At 49.5% G+C, this 14821-nt stretch overlaps 1 protein-coding gene and 1 pseudogene across 1 annotated transcript in view; both read right to left on the bottom strand.

Annotated features, from left to right (window-relative positions):
• Window positions 1–3379: 3379 nt before the first annotated feature.
• Window positions 3380–8233, bottom strand: LOC136298925 (olfactory receptor 6F1-like; annotated as a pseudogene).
• A 3982-nt stretch (window positions 8234–12215) lies between these two features.
• POLE (DNA polymerase epsilon, catalytic subunit) overlaps window positions 12216–14821 on the bottom strand; it is a 35069-nt gene continuing 32463 nt past the window's right edge. The window contains exons 41-48 of the mRNA XM_066199615.1: window positions 14648–14780; window positions 14359–14554; window positions 14137–14268; window positions 13837–14030; window positions 13431–13631; window positions 13019–13144; window positions 12807–12896; window positions 12216–12600 (exon numbers count right to left, since the gene is read on the bottom strand). Coding sequence (XP_066055712.1) covers window positions 12493–12600; window positions 12807–12896; window positions 13019–13144; window positions 13431–13631; window positions 13837–14030; window positions 14137–14268; window positions 14359–14554; window positions 14648–14780 — 1180 coding nt within the window. The 3' untranslated portion in view covers window positions 12216–12492. The remainder of the gene's footprint in view (window positions 12601–12806; window positions 12897–13018; window positions 13145–13430; window positions 13632–13836; window positions 14031–14136; window positions 14269–14358; window positions 14555–14647; window positions 14781–14821) is intronic.

Consider the following 14821-nt stretch of genomic DNA (forward strand, 5'->3'; position numbering starts at 1 on the left):
GACTTGTGTGGACCCATTGAAGACCAGAAGTTCAAACTGTCTGGGTCAAATAGTTTGGGTTCAGTAAGAAACTTGCACCTTGATGTAGAGATATTAACACCTATTTCTGCTAAAGACCCTCACCCATCAAGTCGTTTGTAAAGACATTAGTACTCATATTTCCTGTCAGGATCGATCCCCAGCCTCCCTTGTGGCAGGTCTGAGGTCTGCTAGACCCTCCTTCACACCTGCGATGTCATCTCTGCAGCACAATTCTGGCCACCTCCAGCACCCACCAGCAAATGCTGCTCCTCAGGGAAAGGGACTGCAGACCTGGGACACCCAGGGCACCCTGTGGCCCTGTACTGCTAAGCTGGAGCAGAGCTGGAGGCTCTGACACAGAGTCTCTGAGGAAGATTCTCACACAGTCACATCCCTGCCTGAGGAGTGCTGGGCGTCCCCGCCACTGGCATTCTCTCAGATGGAGCTCTGGCTGGGCCAGAAGAGCCCTGGCATCCCCATGGGACAGGCCTCCTCATGGACACTGCAGAGATGATGCACCAGGGCACACAGCAGGGACTGGTCATGTGCTGGCCCTGCTCTTGATCAGCTTGAGGCACTAATATGCTTGCCTGGGGACTGATGCCTTAAGTTTTAGCTTTCATATTTTCCAGATCCTGTACTGCATTAGTATATAACTCTGAACTTCGTATAAAGTGTTAGCAAGTTTTCTTCACAGTGTAGCTAGACAAAACAGTCCTTTTCCAGGCTGAGAACCAAGGACACTGTTGCATCTTTGGGCCCAAAAAGTATAAATAACAGCGAGTTGAGGAGAGCAATCTGGGAGGATGGGTAACTTCAAGCTATAATTGGACAATTAACCCCAATATGTAAATGGACCAAAAAACTTATAAAAGTGTAAAAACTCGTGACCCCCCATCCAGCTTGGGTGGAGCCATGGCCGGGCTCTTGTACTGCCCAAGGTGTATTCTTCAAAGGCCTTTTTAATAAATACCTATTTTATTCCTTTAACACTGTCTAGCTTCTGTTCTAGGTAGCCTCTCAAAGCATCAGAGTCACTCCCAAACCAGTGGCAAACCTCTGCCCACTGGAAGGGCATGGGTATTCAGGGCTTCTGCCCCACCCTAGTCAGCACTGTCCTGCCCACCAGCCCCGCCATCACCACCAGCCCCCCGGAGAGCCCAAGCTTGCCTACAGCCATATCCAGTTCTGTCCCTGCCAAGGAAGGTGTGCCAGAGAACCCACCAGCACTGGATGTGACTGTTTGCTTGGAAGCCCATGTCCCTTTGCCCTAAATCCACTGTACCATGTGCTGAACCTGCCTTGGAGATGGGCCACCTGCCCTTTGCTCAGAGAGCTGGTGTCTCCTCTTCCTTCCTGCCCTCCCTTCTCAACTCAAGCAGGACTCCAAAGGTGGCTAGTTCAGGTGCAAAGAACAAGGGGCATTCAAGAAACTAATTAGGATTGCTGTCAGAGAGGAAAAATCTATCTTAAAAACAGCCCCAGCTTCCTATTGTGTCCCAGATGGGTGCTGGAATGACCAGAGGCTCCTTCTGCACTGCTAGTGGGGGTTTCTCTTCTGCGGACAATGCCCAGAGCCCCAGGGTAAGGATTGGTGGGGACAGAGGCAACAGCAGTAGTCTGGGGATGTAATCCAAAGCCCTGTGGTCTGAAGGGGCTTTGGGAGTACAGACAAGTCCAGGATTGAGCAGAACATTCCTTTGCCATCCTGCATCCCAGGTACCAGGAGGGCCCTTGTGAGAGACTGAACTGTGAAGGGATGATGATTCAAAACATTCTCCCATTTGTGGAGATGCCAGTATGCTTTGTTGAAATGGAGGATGAGAGCTTTTGGATGTGTAATAGCCAATCTCTGATCTGATAAGACCAAGTCTGTTTTGAGGCCTATGGGTGATGAGATCTTCCTACTCTTGTCAGATAGATACTGTAGATAACAACCAAGATGACTACATATCTACTTGCCTACACAGTCACATTTTTTTACAATAAACCCTACATGTGTATATTTACAAACACAAGTCATTCAGTGTCATTTCACTCTAATTAATGACAACCTGGGTTACCATTGCCTTTGGGGGTGGGTAGCATCAGCCCTGGTCCAAAGACAGCTCTTGCTGCATAAATAAATCTATCAGGTAGAAGAGACCCCCTCAGTCATTTTCCTCTCAGCACTTTACTAGCGGGGCCAAGGGGTAAAAATACAAGTCAGCAGGAAATAAAAAGGTGGAGAAAAGAAAGAAGAGGGAAATGAGATTAGTGTTAAAAAATTGGAAGCTTCTGAGGGTGAGAATGATCAAAGGACAGATATTTAGAATTGCTACTTTTTTTTTCCTCCTCCACTTTTATTTTTTCTTTCACTAACTGCAGACTGTGCTTTCCAAGAGGAGGACAGGCAAGGCTAAGGCGTGGTACCTGCTTCCATTATTTTGGTTCATAGCCTGAAGAGACAATTATAATTCCAGCCTGAGGCAGAAGCAAAAGAAACAGCACAGTTGGTCCACTTGGAAAGGGAAAAAGAGCTTTCCATCACCACCTGAACTTCCAGTGGTAACAGGGGCTCACAGTGGGAAGAGATGAGACGGAGTTAAGCTGCAGGCTCTGGGACATGCCTGCAGAAGCACATGGCAGCACAGAGAGACTTGTGTCCACCTGACCTTAGGAGGAGGAGGTGCCACACAGCAGAGCCTTACGGAGAGCCTGCCTGAAGCTGACAGAAGGGTGAACAGTTCGTGATCACCCCATTGAAGGACATTAAGAAAGCATGTTGCTGATGTGGCAACATGGGATAGGTCAAGTAGTAAGAATTACTGAGTAAGGAAATACTGTGCCTTGAAAAAGTGTGTAAAACCAGCTTGTTTCTTTGAATAAACGATTCAGATTCCCTGCTGGTCTGAGTCCATGTCTCGGTCGTTGCAGCTCACTGCCAATCTGGCAGCACAAATGGCTTCTGGAAAGACAACTTGGTTTATTTTCAAAGATACCTGTGAGGCTGTGCTGCTGGCACACATTTATTGTGTTCTGGATGTGTAACAAAGGCATGTCCTGAACACCAGAGGGCTGGATGTGGCCAGTTGCTGTGTTATGACTGTGCCAGAAGTCTGTAAATTTTCTGCCTCTAGACAGTTGTAGTGGTTATTTTCAGTTTGATGTGTGAAATTCTTTTTGTTGATGCAAGTGAAGTTTGTGAAGATTATGAATATTTATATTATTGCCAATCACCTTAGCTAAGAGCTGAGAACAGTTCCATCTCTTTCTAACAGAAGTCTTCCTTTGAAATCTGAGATGTCTCTGAAGCTTTTCTTTTCTCCTAGACTGGGGAAGACAGTCCCGGACAAGACCTTTGGACACAGTTGTTTGTCTACATAGGTAAAGCCTTTTTCAAGATGTTCTTCACCTCTGTGTTTCTGAATGTGTAGATGAAGGGGCTTAGCAGTGGTGTAACAGCTGTATTTAAGATAGTGACTGTTTTAGTCAGTTCCAATGAAGCTTTGATGCATGGCTTGACATGGAGGAAGATGGTGGAGCAGTACCAAATAATTACTATCATGAGATGGAAAGAAAAAGTGGAGGAGGATCTTCACTGGCCTTGAGAGATGGGATCTTCAGTACTGTAGTACATCTTCAGTGGAGATGATAGAAATAAAGGAGGTCAGGGTAATGCACAGGACCTGAGGATGGCAATGGCAACCAGGACAAAGCACACCAGCTCAACAAGTGTAATATCTGTGCAAGAAAGAGTAATCCAGGGGGAGATGTCACAGAAGAAACACTTGATGACATTAGAGTCACAGCAAGACAGCCTCTAAATCAAAGACACAGGTGCTGAAATGCCCAGGAAACCACTCACCCTAGAGGCCACTGTCAGACCCCCAGACAGAGTGCTGGTCATGATGCTGCTGTAGCTCAGGGGGTAACGCACAGCCAGCTAGTGATCATACGCCATGATTGCAAGGAAGAAATATTCTGTATAACCAAATGAGAAGAAAAAGTACATCTGAAGGAGGCAACCTGTGGAGGAAATGGACTGGCTTTTTGACAAAAGATTGGCCAGTGTCTTTGGGATTCAGGAAGTCTCCAGGAAGTCAAAATTGCAGAGAAAATAGTACATAGGGTGGTGGGGTTGATGGTAAGTACTCACAAGTACACTAATGAAGAGATTGCCCATGACTCAGGACATACACAGAGAGGAAGAAGACAAAGAGAAATACTTGCACGTGCTGAGAACCAGGGATTCCAACCAGAATAAACTTCACTTGGGTTGACTTCTGTTGCACAGCCAGCCTGAAACAGCAAACCCCACAGACTGCAGGGGCTGGGCATGCAGAATGCAGGGGCAACTATGGAGAAACCTGACTCACTCTCCCTTGGTCTCGAGGGGAACAAGGCTGGGTTACATTCAGTGCATAAATGTCACAGAGGCTGATACTGCTCCAGAGTATCATGGCTTTGGCACTTTCATATGAGATGGGACAATGATGTCTTTGTCCTTGGGGCTGGTCATAGTCAAGGGAGAGAAATAGGCATTTCCAGGCTGCAGCTGGTTCCCCACCAAATCCTTTACTGCTGCTGGCTAATGAATCATGTCTCAGCCTGGATCTCTGCTCACCAGTTACAAGGAGACATCATGGACTGTCTCAGATGGAGAAACTTGTGATGGAAATAAATCAGCTCTTGATGCCTGTAATGAGCTGGGCAGAACATGGGCAAGTTCAACATCTGCTCTCTAAAAGATCAGGGTAAAGAAATTAAGAGAGAAACAATCCTCTCTATTTAACAATGACTATTCTCCCCCAGCCTTTCCCTAAGACAACCTAAAGTTGAAAGGGGTTTCATTTAAGAATTTGAAGATATGCTCCAAGTAAGAAGACAAAAAAACCCCTCAGAAATAAGAAAAAAAAAAAAAAAAGAAAAAAAATATTAGTTCAATTTTCAGTGCAGGTTGTAAAAGCTTTGCCAAAAAACCCAGTTCTTTTTACGGCTGCTAAATTTCTCACATATCCATCAGTTTGTTTGCCCATTCTTTATGCCTGCACATACCAAACCCTCCATTCCTCTCCCCTTCCTGCTTTTAAAACTGTAATCTATTGGCCTATTTTTAATCTATTGACTGGAAGGTCTGAGACTGTGCTGTGAACTTCATCCAGGCCAAGTGCGTAAGTGGATGGGACAGTGTTAGTTAATTGCTTTGCTTAAAGCCCTGGAGTCACTCTCTGCTGAGAATTACACTCTTCTCCAATTATGGTGTCCTGAAATCAGAGACATGTTTGTCCTGCCCATGGGGATCAGGAAAATTTCCACCTCACTCCCCCAGTGCTTCTTTTTTTTTTTTTGTCTGAACAGCATCTGTGTTTGTCCAAGGGGTCTCCAGAAAGGTGAAAAGGGTTGTGTTCACTTTCAGGAGTTCCCATCTCTGCCAGGGACTTGGAACAGAAGTCATTACAAATCCCTTAGATTTGACAAAATTCTAGAGAAAAATGTTGCATTTGCAACAAGATCACAGAGTTTAATGGAAGACCTCTTAGAAGAGAAGGTAGCTTTGCTCTAAAACTGAACTGAAGGAGAAATATTTTCCCTCACGCAGATTCCTTCTGTCTTGCTTCCTAGTTCGTCTTCAGGGAAGGTGTCTCCAAGGAGACTGCCCAACACCCAGACCCCATGATACCAGCGTTCACCTCTTCTGTGAGGCTTCCAGATCCCCTGTGATGACACTCAAGGTGAAGAATGCCAGGCTTTCCATTACTCTCACACTTCCCGGGCTCTTCCTAGGCTGGCAGTCATGTTCAGGTTTTGAGTCTCCCTTCTGGTACCTCTCAAGTAGAGGCACCTCTCCCAGAGGCTCTTGACTCCCATCTGAGACAGACTGGCTTTGCTGTTCTTTGCCTTCTTGTCTGGGTGTGTTATAATTCCTGCCCAGTTCTTTACCTTCCCAACCTCAACACTTAATGGCTTATGGATTTCTTCCACTCTTGAGACCGGACTGTTTATTCACCCCACTCCTTATCCCTGCACAATGCACCCCCCCCTCCCCCCGGCCCCCCACTTCCAATCCTTCCCTGCTCTGTTAGCTGGATATCCTGAGAAGCTGCACTTGACATGCAGGGATCTTTTGCTAGACTGCTAATCTGGATACATGCTTAGCCATCATCATGTGCTGCTTTTGGAAGTATTCTGCTTTTTGTTTCTCCTGATGCTTCCACAGCTGTACATGACCATTCCTTCAACCCTCTGGGAAGCCACTGATGCAAATAAAGAAGCACCATCCTGCTGATCAAGAGAAGATTTTGGTTCACTTGTTCAACTGTCTGTTTCTAGGCAGTCACGAAGCTTGAAATGATCAGTTTTCAGGGTTGATTTTGTCATGATTTTGGGTAGATTTCACTGTGGAAGTACCTTGATGAAAGACTGTTAAACAAATTGATCTTAGGCTTGAGAGAAGTTGAAGATGGGACTCACTTGTATTTAGCCTTCAAAACCTGATGATGACTGATCTTACAGCAACATGGTGGTTTCCATGGCTTGAAAACACTGTTCCATTTCTAGAAACTTTACAGGGGAGACAGAAGCTGGAGAAAAGGTGTTAGCTGCCCAGGAAAGCCTCTGGTGAGGAAAGGTTCAGGGATAAAAGGGTCCAGTGTCAGGGATTTCCAGCTGAGCAGCACTACTCTAGTTGTGGGGTCTGGTGAATCAGGAATTGCTCTGGGTATGGATGAGCTTTTGCACAAAATAGGTAGAAACCTTCTCTTTGGGCCAGACTTCCAGTGACCTTAGTACTGAGAGATACTATTTTATCCTGAGAGTCATGTGAAGGGACCCTCTGAGGGTTGTCATGGTCTGTAGGTCCTACTGCATCCCTAAAACTCTGCATGTACCACAGGTAGAGCAGCAGTTTCTGAGAGTGCTGCACTAAGAGAGGGGGCTGTTGGGGCGCAACACATGAGGAGGCCTGACTTGTTCACAGCCCTGAGAGCTTCTGCTGCTGGCACCTCCAGAGGAGGGAGGGCTGCTTATGAGAATACAGCCAGAATCCCGAGCACTGGGAGCACTGTTCAGCTCATGACAGAAATGGACATGTTAGCATTAGTAGGCCGCAAGCCTTGGCAACCGAAAGCAGGAGTTTGAGATAGGAATGCAAGAGACAGCCATGTGCTTGGTATGATACATGCTTAGCAAGCAGAACTTAGATAAGACAGCACATACCTGTGTTAGTGCGAGGCATGACTTAAGCAATGTACTTGGCAATATTACTTGTTATATAATGACAAGGTATATAAACTCAGCTAGGTGTATCAATAAACGGCTTCATGTGTGCAACTCATGGAGTCCATGTCTCTCTGTCAATTGTCGTCAGCCGCTTCCATGTGTCACAGCCTTATTTCTCCTCCCCTTTGGTCAGTGCCCTGTCTGCCCACCACCTTCTGCTAACCAAAGGGACTCTTTGGCCGAGGTGTGGCAGAAAGGGTCACCCTTTAGGGTGTGACTGGCACCTGTCCCTGGCCTGTCCCTCTCTCCATTCTCTCCAGAAGTTTGTGCCTCTGATTTTCCTAATTCCAATCTGCCTGCAGGGACACCTTGATGTCCTGGAACAGCTTTATCACTATCAGCCCTTAGCACACCTTGTTACAACATCCTTACACCACCTCACCCTCTACACGAGGTGTGATTTACCCCCAAGAGTTTCAGAGTGCAGGAGCTGTGGTGAGCTTGTTCTTGCCTGAAACTCTTCACAGAGCCAGAGCCAGGATGGTGGGTGAGGCTGTCCTCTGGGATGGGCTCCAGGAGTCATGGCTTTAATGAGCACAAGAGGAAAGTGTTTCTTTGTCAGTTCAAGCCTGAGAAGTTAAATTGGTCTGTGTCAAATGAGTGTGATCCATTTCTGCCTCCTCTGGGGAATCTGCACTGTCCGTGTGAGGTAGCACAACAGTCCCTGAGGCAAAGTAGTTTCTGGGCAGCCTGGAGCCAGTCGTTTTCCTGCTCAGGCAACAAGGACTAAGCTGTATCTGATAAGATCTCCTCTGTCACCGACCCCTGCCAGAGCACAACAGAACGCAGCCTGGGAAGGTCCCGTGAGGACTTCAGGTCTGTCCAATGCCTTTTCTGTAAGCTTACCTGCATGAAGGGTGTTCTGGTTCTGGCCAGCACAAAGGCCATTTTTGCAGTAGCCAGGAGCGGGCGTGTCCAGGACCCTGATGTTATTTTACACACCTCACGTCATTGCTGGGGGCAGGGGAAAGGGACTGTCTTCTGAGAAGAGCTTCCTTCCAGCTGAGAAAACATCTGTTGTATCTATTAGTGGGGAGTTTTCCCACGTTAATAAATTAGTATTGTTGCTGCTACTGTCCATTTTCTTATCTCCTTGCTGTTTCCAGTGAATTGTTCTTATCTCAACCTGGTATCTTTACCCTTTTTATCTCCAGTTGGAGAGGGGAGGGGCATATGGTTTTAGTGGGAGTACTATCTTGGAGAATACAATTTATAAACCATGACAACAGTGTTAGGAGAAATCAAAATGTATCAAAAGCCATGCCATGTTTAAAAACCCCCCCAAGATTCAATGTTTTTCCTCCAACCCTAAACTACCTGTAAATCATCCTGGCACAGGTTGACATGCAATCAAGAGACACAAACAAACAGGGATACGTGAACATGGGAGAATGGACAGGTAGATGAGTTGAATTACAGATGAGAATCAGTAGAGGAAATCTGGCCAAGAATTAGACAGGTAGGACAGAGCACAGAAAGAGGAAAAGTGACTGATGAATCATTAACAGAGAGACCCCTAGGTAGTGGCTGTGTGATGGTGTCGTTGTGAGGGCAGCAGAGGAGGAGGACTGAGCTGGCTGAAGCCACAGCATGCACACAGATATTTGGATTTCTCAGTCTGGAAAATGTCTTTACATAATTATGGGCAACACTTGCAAGCTGTGCATCCGTTGTGGAAAATAATTTTAGGGGAGAAATAATTTAATTAAATCTAAAGAAAAATATTTTTTATTTTAACTGGCACAGGCATTCTTTTAAGAAAGCATCTTGTCCTTTAAGCGTGTGGTCTTTTTTATCATCTATCAGCAGTCCTGGCTCACCAGGGGCTTGGCAAATGTGATGTCCTTCAACAAAAATGATGAAAAGGAGGATCTCCAGGCCTGACCTTGGTGGTTGGGAAGGCCGTGGAGCACATAATCATCCTGAGCACTTTGCTGACAAGGGAACAGCCCACGGGGAGAAGGGTGCAAGCTGGGCTTTGAGCCAGAGAAGGGAGGTGGGATACTGCTTTTCATCATGCCAATGTGCTCCCTTACACAGCTGGCTCAGACCAGTTAAAGCCCCGCAGCCCTGGGAAAGTAGCAGGACATTCACACCATGGCCTGAGGGTTTTCATCCCTTCTGATGGGGCATAACTGGCTCAACCACGCTGATGTGAGGCGAGGCTTTTATGTCTTAGAAGGTGTTATAAACAATCCAAGATCCTTGAAGTGCCCCTAGAGTCATATCTGGGGCCTTCGACCAGAGGACTGTGCATGATCCACAGTGCTGCAAAGATCCACAGTGTTGCATCAGACAGATGCAAGACAGAGTCTCCAAAAGAGAAAGATCATCTTGGAGGTCACCCTGGGAGGAGTCTGGAGCAGCTACCCATGACCACAGGGCGCTGTAAGAAGTGGGAGGAATCTCAGGTGGATCCCAGAAGAGAGATCATTCCAAATGAGAAATGGTCACCCCAGGCCGCTTTCCTTAGAGGAGCCTTGAGCTGCTACTGGGTTCTCAGGGGACAAAAGTAGCTGTGTAAAGCCTTCAGGAGATGCCTGGGAGGAGTCTTGGGTGTGTCCTTGAAGGTGTAGTTCCCATGAACAGAGAAGAATCATCTTGGATACTTTCCCTGGAGAAATCTGGGGCTGCTCTTTGGGATTTCAGGTGCTGAAATGAACGACAGAAGGACCCCAGATACATGGGAGGTGCCCTGTGTGGAACATAGCAGATGCAATTTCCACAAAGAGAGATAAATCATCTTGGGCAGCTTCCCTAGAGGAGTATGGGGCTGCTGCCTGGGATATCAAGCACCTAAATTAGAGATGAAAAGACTAGGAGATGCCTGCAAGAAGTTGCATGGAGATTCCAGCAGATACATTTTTGTTCAAAAAAAAAAAATTTAAAAAAAAAAAAATCATCTCAGGTTGTAGGAGTCTGGGACTGCTACTCAGAATGTCATGCTTTATCAGTATTAGTGTAAAGACTCTGTGAGATGACTGGGAGAAGTCTCAGCTGGATCCTCAGAGAGCTTCTACCAGAGAGCAAAACATCACAGGCAGCTTCCCAGGAGTAGTAATGGGTCTGCTACCTGGGATTTAAGGTCTTGAAATCACAGATCCAAAAGCCTCAGGAGGTGACAGGGAGGAGTCTTGGGGTCATCTGGGATAGCTCCCTTCAGAACAGATAAAACATCTCCAGTAGCTTCCTTGGTGCAGCCTTGGGCTGCTGCCCAGGGTATCAGAGCTTTAATTAATAGAAGTAAAAATCTATTCGAACTCCGGCCAGCTGGCCCAGATGAATGCAGCCGAAATCAGCTCAGCTAAACTCAGCCGAACGCAGCCAAATCCATCCGAACGCAACCGAGCCCAGCCGAACCGCTCTGTTCGGGCCCGCCGTGCAGCGCCCCCTGCGGACGGAGCGGCTCCTGCAGCCGCCGGCGCTGAGGCCCCGGCCCCGCGCTCAGGCCCCTCCCGCCCCTGCCCAAGGTCCAGAGGAGCCAGAGAGGGCTGATTGTGGGGGAAGCAGGCATCAGGTGCAGCAGAAGCACGGTGCAGTCACTCCGGGGTGGCCTCTGGTGTGAGCCGGGTGACGGGAGGGAAAAGAGGAGAGAGCATCCTGCAGAGCATCCCCCTGCCTGCCTCACACTGGGAGTGAGAGAACCCACCCCAGTACAACTGCCTGCAGTGCTGCTCCATCCTGCCTCCATGCCTGCCCAGCCCTGAGCTCTTCCCCCTTTTGGGGATCTTCCAAGGACTCCAGAGCTATTCCTTGGCACCCAATCAGTACTTTTCATAGAATCATGGAATATCCCGAGCTAGAAGGATCATACAAGAGTTATCAAGTCCTACTTCTGGTCCTGCCCAGACAGCCTAACAATCCCACCCTGTGCACCTGAGAGTGTTGTATAAGTGCTACTGGAGCTCTGGCAGCCTTGAGGCTGTGCCCATTCCCTGGGGAGCCTGGGCAGTGCCCCAGCACCAGCACTCTCTGTGGGAAGAACCTTTCCCTGATCTCCAGCCTGACCTTCCCCTGGCACAGCTTCAGCTGTTCCCTCAGGTCCCGTCCCTACTCACAGAGCAGAGATCAGTGTGTGCCCTGCAAGAGGAGCTGCAGCCACCCTGGTGAGGTCTGAATAAACCAAGTGCCCTCAGCTGCCTCATGTATGACTTCACATCTAGACCCTCTACCATCCTCACAGCCTTCATTGGATGCTCTCTAATTAATAGATTTCCGATCTTGTATTAAGGTGCCCAAAGGCTCCTGGTGCCAAGCCCACAAGGATGCCATGGCTGCGGTGGTCCTGTGCCCATTGAGATGCATGGCTGTAGTGGGCTCATGCCCTTTGGGATGCTGTGCCCATGGCATGTGAGGGCTGATGGTCCCTGCTGCTGTGTGGGGTCAGTGTGATCATCAGACATAAGTGCAAATTGGACTTGTCTGACCACCCAGTGCAGCCCATGCTCTTCCTCCCACTGTCTCCACCCTGAAAGGACTTTGGCTTCCCTGGCTACAACTACAGGTGATGGCCCACCATCACAATGCCCATTGGTCTCCTCCTTAGATGGTTCCTTAGTGAGGGGACATGATTCTGGGGTTGCTCCAGCCTCACACCATCCCATCCCATCCCATCCCATCCCATCCCATCCCATCCCATCCCATCCCATCCCATCCCATCCCATCCCATCCCATCCCATCCCATCCCATCCCATCCCATCCCATCCCATCCCATCCCATGTACCATCACAGCAGGAAAAGTCACGGTGGCAGGTGGATAATGTGTGCTCTGCCTGAAACCATCAGCAGTCTCCCCGGTTCTGAGGGACCTGCTGCCTCCATGAAGAGCACCACACATGGTACCACAGCCACCAGTATGCCCCGGGCTATGGGTGGTACCACAGCCACTTGGCACCCACAGCCCGATTCCTCCCGCCCTAAAAACTACACCTGCCTTCTACTACCCATTTATTTACAGAAACTGAAAATTAAAACCACAGCTGGGGCCAGTATAGACCTGTGGAGCCCAGCTCCAGCCACTGGAAACTTGCAACTCCCCCACCAGGCAGCTAGGGGCAAAGACAACCCAGTCCCAAGCACAGCTCTCCCTCCCTTCCCTCACTGCAGGAGGGCTGTGCAGTGCCTCTGTGGTCCAGCCCATGGTCAAGGGGGTCCAGTACTACTCTCCATGGATGTAAGAGCATGGAGTACGTAGGAAGAGCAGCCCAGCCCTCACTGCTGGAGCTTGCTGTGCATCAGCCACTCAATGGTTTCCAGCAGGTAGGCCATGCCATAGTGCCGGGCAATGTTCTGGAAGACACTGATATGGTCCATGAAGATCTGGGGAGAAGAGAACAGGGAGGGAAGGAGGCTGCCCAGCATCCTGGGCAGCCAGGGGCTCCAATGGAATGGCTGGGCAGGGCTGGCCAGAGGGCGGCCCAGCAGGTGCCAGGGGACATGCAGTTAGAGCAGAGGAGGCACAGGGCACCTTAGGGCCCCTCACTGAGCTGCTGGGCTGGCGCTGGGCTGGGCAGGTGTTAAAGTACCTGGGAGGAGATGGTGAGGGTGAAGTCTCCAGCACAGTTGCAGTACACAGGCATGTGTGTCTCCTTCACGCCATGACACTTTTTGCACACCTGCAGGCCAAGGAGGTTCAGGTGGGTCAGGAGATGAGGCCAAGCCCCTCTGTCAGTGGCAAAGTGAGAGTCCAGGCTCGGACAACCACAGGAATAGGCAGAGTCAGGATTCCTGTGCTTACCAGGTCCTGCAGCACGAAGGCCATCAGCTTCTTCTGCAGGGTTTCCACCAGTGCCATCTCAATGGCATCAGTATCGTACTGCACGTGGCAGTTGGGGCAGAGCCAGCAGGGCAGCACCAACCTGTCCTAGGGGCAAAGAGAGGGAGGTGAGCACCACAAGTCCCATGCACTGGGATGGTGGAACTTGTTTCTGGAGAGGACAGAACATAAGCTAAAGCCCAAGCATGCTCAGATCCATCACATGCAGCTAGAAAAGATGAACAGAAAATTTGCTTTAGGTGAGGACGATCATGGACAGCAGGCAGAGCTGCAAAACAAAGGGGAGATAAAGCGATAAAGGGGATAAGATGATCGGCTGCCCTCCAGCACTGCTGTAGTGGGGCCTCTATTGTCCCTAGGAGACAGACTGCACCTGGGAAAGGGCAGGGTCCTTGCACAGGTCCAGGTCCCTGCAGAAGTTGCAGTTCCTGCAGATGACCTCAGGAAGCACATACGAGCGGCAAGGGTCTCGAAACTGGGCTGCTTCTGAGAACTCGCCCACCTCGATGAGGCGCAGCAGGTCCCGGCGTAGTTTGTTCACCTGGTTGGTTATGTTGGCATCCAGGGAGAGGACCTGCAAGGATAAAAGCCAGGTGAGCCTAGCAGCAGAAACTGTTCTCAGCAGGACAGCTCAGATCCTTGTGACCCTCATATGGATTCAGGGCACAATAGCCTGGTTGTAGATCCCTCCTGGGAATAGCTGAAGCAAAGGACAAGGACCAGAATTTCAGTTCAGACCCCAGTCCTTCAGCCAAGGGGCCTGGCTCACCCCCACTGACCTTGCAAACATATTTGATGAACTCCAGAGCCGGGTTGTTGAGCGGCAGGTAGGAGCCAGGCAGGACTGGGAACATGTCTGAAGGCTCTGTGGCATTCCGGGAACCAGCCATCTTCTTCTGGATCTTCTGGGTGATGGTGAAGAAGCTTTGGGTAAGCTCATTGGCCACATAATCTTGTGAGAAGGTGATCATGCCTAGAGGAGTAAAACAGAGACCATTTGAACCAATTGGTTCAAATTGGGCAAGCAAGGTGGGTGGCTCTCTGCCTGCAGCAGGGCTGCCCTGGGGCTTGGCACTCACCAGGCATGGCCCTCAGCTCCCCCAGAGCCTCCTGGGACACCTGGCTGGTGCTCCTCCTCTTGATGGGGGTGCTCCCAGGGGCATTACGCCGCAGTTCCTCCTTCATGCTGTGGTACACAGCCACGATGTAGGCTGGGAAGACATAGGCAAGGCTCCAGCTCCTATCCAGGGCTGGCATGGGGGTAGGACACAACGACCTCATCAACTCCCCGTACTGCTCACCTGATATGATCATCAAGAAATAGTTCTGGCAGGAGCCGGCCTGGGGCAGGAACTGCATGATGTTCCAGTTGTTCTCCAGCAGCTCCTCCACATCTGGCTGCTCCCCTTCCTCCTCTTCTTCATCCCTCACCACCTCCTCCTCCTCTTCCTCACTCTCCTCCTCATCCTCCACAGCCTGCCTCTTGCTGGTGGCCTTCTGAGGGTCCCAGCAATGCCATAGTAGTCCCTCATGCCCAGCCAACACCTCCCTACTGTGCTCCCAAGGGACAGGGTGCTTCCAATCTCTTACCTCCCCATAGTGGATGCGAGAATCCACTTTTCCCTTGATACCTCCATAATTTGCTGGGTCCATCCAGAGCAGGAACTCCCAGCAGCGGGAGAATGAGATGGTCAGAGAGTGAAAGATCTCCTTGGAGTGGATGCTGGAGGGAGGGAAACTACAGTCAGTCCCTGTGTCAGCATC

Source organism: Chamaea fasciata, unplaced genomic scaffold (assembly GCF_029207755.1).
Source record: "Chamaea fasciata isolate MVZ Bird 193981 ecotype frontalis unplaced genomic scaffold, bChaFas1.0.hap1 SCAF_18, whole genome shotgun sequence".
In the NCBI taxonomy this organism is placed as follows: domain Eukaryota; kingdom Metazoa; phylum Chordata; class Aves; order Passeriformes; family Sylviidae; genus Chamaea; species Chamaea fasciata.